This window comes from Montipora foliosa, chromosome 3 (genome assembly GCF_036669935.1).
Source record: "Montipora foliosa isolate CH-2021 chromosome 3, ASM3666993v2, whole genome shotgun sequence".
Classification (NCBI taxonomy): domain Eukaryota; kingdom Metazoa; phylum Cnidaria; class Anthozoa; order Scleractinia; family Acroporidae; genus Montipora; species Montipora foliosa.
Genome location: NC_090871.1, coordinates 44,583,986 through 44,589,328, shown reverse-complemented (window position 1 = coordinate 44,589,328; position 5,343 = coordinate 44,583,986). Strand labels below are relative to the sequence as shown.

The window sequence follows — 5,343 nt, the reverse complement described above, 5'->3', positions numbered from 1 at the left end:
GAAAATTAACAACACCAAATCAGGACAGGGTACTGATGAGTTATTTAAGCCTTCATGGATTTTTTTCAAGTCCATGCAATTTTTAGTACCAGTTATGGAGGCACAGCACAATAGTCGAGATAATATGGGAACTCCAAAGAAGGAATCCCCGGCCATGGATATGCACTCTACCAGCAGGAAACAGCCAAGGAAGAATTCTATGTCAGAAGAGGTTAAAACAAGTTTGATGAAGGAATGTTTAAATGTAATGAAGACACCTGCCTCACACCCTCCAGTTGACTCCATGGAACAAGTATTTGGAAATCTTGTAACACAAAAACTTTGTTTGCTTGATCCTTATAATAAGATGGTGGCTCAGCGGAGAATAATGGAGGTGCTATTTGACCAGGAGTTTGCCCAGTTTGGGACTCAAAAGGATCTTTCTGGAGATCATTCCCATTTTTCCTTGCCACAGCCAAACCTCCAGCAGCTTCATCCTCAAGCTCCTACTTTTGAGATGCCAGGTTCACAAAATTACTACAACTTTTAAGTTTCTGATTCTCATGTTTTTCAATTTGAAAAAAAACATTTGTTTGTCTTTACTGTTGGTTAATTTTCTTAACTAATCTTAAATTTAGTATTCATGGTTTAAAGGTGTGAATTATTTTAAATAGGTTTGTACAAAAATTTTTAAAACCAAAAGGTTTTAAATTGAAAAGCATTTTGGATGTCCAACATCCCTCTTCAGCTTTAAACTCAAAAAAATGTGAATTTAGCAAGTGATAAATTAGTATGGTTCATGAAGATTTTTTCCTCCCAATGTGCAAAGCCTCCTTCCTTTAATTTGGAAAGACCAGGTGGTGTCAAGAATTGAAAATTACCCTTCAGCTTTGTATGTTTCCAACTCATTTTAATGGGAGACATCGGAGTTATTGTGCAGCATCTCAAGTTGTCATTTATTCTCATCAACATAGCCGACACCATATCCATGGGGTTAATCAGTCATTATTATTGTTTACATGTTGTATTTACATAACACTGAGTAGCAGTTCAATTTTTAACCAAGGATGGCTGTTTGTCTTCCAAAACAAGTTTTTAACTGTCTGTTTTTATCAACAAATAATTTCTTACGTTAGATGTCATTTTGTACACTTGTTTGTATAATATTGAAACACAAATGCATGTATGTCACTGAAGCTTTCACAACACCAGAATCTAACACCAGACAGTCTTTATTCCCAGTTTTAACATGACAGCATGGTAACCATGTTTGTTGCTGGAATCATTATATTATATTTTTACCTAGAAACCTGTTTTTATGCTAAGCCAAACACTTTCTTTTCTTTGTTTCTGGCACAATGGGTGAGAATTCATAATGGATCATTGACTCAGAGGTAAATTTCAATTTGCTTGAATAAAAAGAACTTGTTTTAAAAATGTGTTTGTTTCTTAACAGATGAAACCTTTAATCAAATAATCTTTGACCACTGCCATGGCACAGCACCTTCTCTAACAAAGTATTCTGTAAAAATATCCCTTACTGCTTTGGAATATGTGCTGCTGTTATGACCAGACCTAGATGACGTCATTGGCAGCAATGATGTGCATGGCTTGTCTGTCTGCTCTCTCCAACAACCCCTGATCACATCTCCTGTTACACGGTCATCCCTATCCACCAGATCATGTGGACAGTATGTGGAGCTTGATATTAGACTATTGTGCAGTATCAAGCAGGCAAGTGTGATATCAGTGACATAATCAGGATCAAGTGCCATAGGTCTGACGAGAACCATCCATCGATTGGCCAAGATGCCAAAAAGGTTTTCCACAAGCCGTCTTGCACGACTATGCCTAAAATTATTAAGTTAATGGTAAAGGCAATATTAGTTACCAGTAACATGAGAGACCAAAAAACAGTTGCTCTCGTATTGTGTTTTACACTTGTTTTGAGGAGCACTTGCGTTTGTTAGGTTGTTGAAGCACCAAACAGTGAACAAAATGTTATGCACTAACATGCACATCTATCAGTATTGCTTTATTAATGCTCACCAATCAGTTTGCATACTTCCACCAAAACAAAATATTTGATTGGCTCTTGCAAAACCCTATTGTTTACCAATCAAGCTAAGAGCAAGAATTCTGCGAGTAAATTGCACTGGATTAACTATTTTTGCACTGAATTAACACTTTTTGCATTGTGTTTACATAAAGCATCACTGCTGTTAGCCAACCAGAATTAAGTAATTTAATCATGTATTTTATTAAGTCTGTAAAAGTGAGAAATTCTTTCCTTTCTCTTCGAGGATATCATTTTTGAATACCAAATTTCTCATACTTGCCTGTAATTAAAAATTCGCTTGTCAGGTGTTAACCCTCTTTGGGCGTATGGCTTTAAGAAAAATTCGCGCATACCAAATGCATCATCTCCGAGTAGGACGAATGGTACTTTGTCCTTGCCAAAAGGGAGTGGACGTGGATTGGGAAGTTGAAGAGAACTATTTTCTAAGGAATTTAGCAGACCACAGTTGTTCCATACACCACCATCAGAAACTCTTCCGTTTGTGCCAACATCAGCATAGAGGCATTGATATTTGGGACCGGCTACGGCCATAAGCACAATAGAGTGTGACTTCTTGTAGTTAAAGAAATATGATCCTGATCGAGGGGGTGGTCGCAGGACAATATGCTTGCCATCTACAGTACCGATGCAATTAGGGAATTGCCATCTCTCTTCAAAACGATGGGCAATTTGTAGCCATTCTTCCTCAGTAATTGAGGTTGGAGATTTCAAGTACTTCTCCCTAAAACACTTGAAAATAATCTGGCAAACTTCTCTAACAATGCTGGAAATCGTCGCTCTGCCCATACGAAACTGGAAAGACAAGGATCGGAAAGTCTCGCCACTCGCCAGAAATCGTATTGTTAATGTCAGCCTTTCAGCTGCTGATATCGTTTTATGGCCACCAATGACTTGTTTTCTCGAGATGTGAGGTTCCAAGACACGTAAGATCGTCAGAAACTGATTATAGTTCATAGGCATCATTTCGCGATAGCCACTGAGATCTTCTGTCCTCAGTTCCTTTACAATGTTACAGAAGTAACCTTTCTCTTCCCTTCGTTTGATCCATTTCCTTGTTTTCCCTCTCTTCTTTTTGTTCTCTTCTTCATCACAAATAAGCAGTACAAGCATAGAGGCTGCAGTTTTTCGTTTTCTTTCGGCAAACATTTTGGCGAAGAATCATTTCAAGGGAAAGGAATTGAAACAAATCTCGATCTCGCGTAATTGGTAATTGCGTGAGCTTTTAGGACGTCTTTATTAAACTTTGGACCGAAAGAAAATAATGTATAATAGAGCCTTGCAGACCTATAAATCATAGAGTACGAGCGCGTTATATTCTTAACTTCTTTACAGAACGGAATCTAATTGTGGCTGCGAGGATGTTTACAACGAGTTCGCATCAATTTTATTGGCTGGACAGTCAATGGAAGTAAATTCCTTCCATACCGGAAGCAAAAAGAAAGTATATTGAATCCACGAAAAAGAACACTGCACGTTCTTTCACTGGAAAGGCAAAAAGAAAGTATATTAAATCTACGAAAAAGAACACTGCACGCTCTTTCACGTTCTTCCACTGGATCCTCGTTGTTCGAGAAGCCCTTCTGCTACTTTTGCAAAGAACTTGCGCTCAACTTGCGTTTCGTTTGGCCACCCTATCGCAAGTGAATGCAAGTCTTTGCAAGTGAGAACTTGCGTCGACTTGCGATGACTTGCGTTTCGTTTGGCCAGGGCTTTAAGGTTTATAAAAGATCATATCCACGAGTATCCCACGAGATGTTCACCCTGAAAGTAAACACAAGCAAGCCACAACAGCCGGGCGCGTTTGTTACTGAACACCAAACAGAAAAATCAGCTGTCCTTCGAAAGAAAGTTGTAATTACTTTTCCATCAGTCTTAGGATTAGAACTTGATGAAAGAAAAATAACTCTGGATACTTCCGGACCACCACAAATGTTTTACAAAAGGAAAAATAAATCTTGAGTAAACTCAGCGTGGTCAGAACACTTTGAAAACTTCAATTCTGCAGGTTCCCGTTTGTCATCAACAACCAACAAAACTCGAGTGCAAATTCGATTGCAGCAACCAAACAAAAGCTTCTCCGCATTAATCTACTCAGATGGAAATCTTAAAAACAGCAGCTGAAGCGGGAATTCGGGAAACGTACTCGCATTCAAGTCAGGAAATGCTGGAGCCAGAGGCATTCTTTCCAGTTGCCAAAGATGCGACGTTAGTTCGCGTAGCACAGCTCGCCGTCTTGGAACTACTAAAACAACCAGATGGAACCAGATATGTAAAGTGGCTGATAAAAATGTTCAACGGGATCCAGCAACAGTTCAAAAAATCTTTAAGGCAAAGAATGTCTAGTGTTCCAGCTAGCCTTGTCGACAAAGAAGAAGAAAACTGAATAAGCTATCCAAGTATCTTTCAGCTAATAAAACACGTTCGGCGACCGTAGTTCGACATCTTCGAATGGGTTCAGATCAGAGAAAGGGCAGATGGCGGCGCAGATATGGCTAAAAACTGATGTTGAACAAATTCATTTCGCTTTCGACGCGAATCATACGCGAAACGCTAACGAATCAATGGACCCCTGCTGTGTTTGCGAGTCGTATGCTGATTGGCTTGAATTTGACGAGCTGTCAAATAGAGATCAGCTGGAAACAGGCACAAGAATCTTGATCTGGCTCCGGTTGCTCGAAGCATGGTTAGCGCTAACCAGTGATAAATGCCATGGAAACCTATAGGTTTTGATATCTCTTAACCAACGGTGAGCGCTAACCAGTCTTCGAGCAACTGTCCCCTGGTACCTAAGATTAAAACTGACTACAGTTACATAGCGCTTGGAATGATGAAGAGTTTAGTCTGAAAAACGAATTTTTGATGCCAGTGTTGTTTTACTCTAACCTGTGTGGGGTCTATCACGTTTTACTGACACCAAAAGACATTTCATTCAAACTGATTAAATAGATTACAAAATGTAAACAATACATGAATTAAGTTATAAACTTTCATGTTCTCACCTTCTCTGCTCTTAACCTCTCTTAACCTCTCTACTACGTCCTCTGTAACCCCTCTTTTTGATAGAAACTCACATACCTTGTAAAGTGAACACATGCTCAGTATTTTAGGATGCTCAAACCAGTGTTAACACTGTCAACAAACTGTACTATTTCAAACGATTGAATCTACGAAACTGTGGAACGACTGGACACTTCAATGAAGTTCCTTTCCTTTCCTTTCGCTGACGTGACGTAATAGGTTACCACGGCAACCAAAAATTCAATTTAAAACATCCCATGTTTTGT

General features: G+C 39.0%; 1 protein-coding gene across 1 annotated transcript; it reads right to left on the bottom strand.

The window, feature by feature from the left end:
- Positions 1-1,448: 1,448 nt before the first annotated feature.
- LOC137995953 (uncharacterized) lies at positions 1,449-3,205 on the bottom strand. The gene is made up of 2 exons (XM_068841398.1): positions 2,319-3,205; positions 1,449-1,830 (listed from the first exon to the last, which is right to left on the bottom strand). Exons 1-2 carry the CDS (start codon positions 3,203-3,205, stop codon positions 1,449-1,451), a joined length of 1,269 nt encoding a protein of 422 aa, XP_068697499.1.
- Between the last annotated feature and the right edge of the window lie 2,138 nt (positions 3,206-5,343).

Bases quoted from the DNA above. Each gene is read 5' to 3' on its own strand.
- LOC137995953 (XM_068841398.1), bottom strand. From the start codon at position 3,205: ATGTTTGCCGAAAGAAAACGAAAAACTGCAGCCTCTATGCTTGTACTG. The intron at 1,831-2,318 runs GCAAGTATGAGA...TAATAATTTTAG, and splicing joins AAGCGAATTTTTAATTACAG to GCATAGTCGTGCAAGACGGC.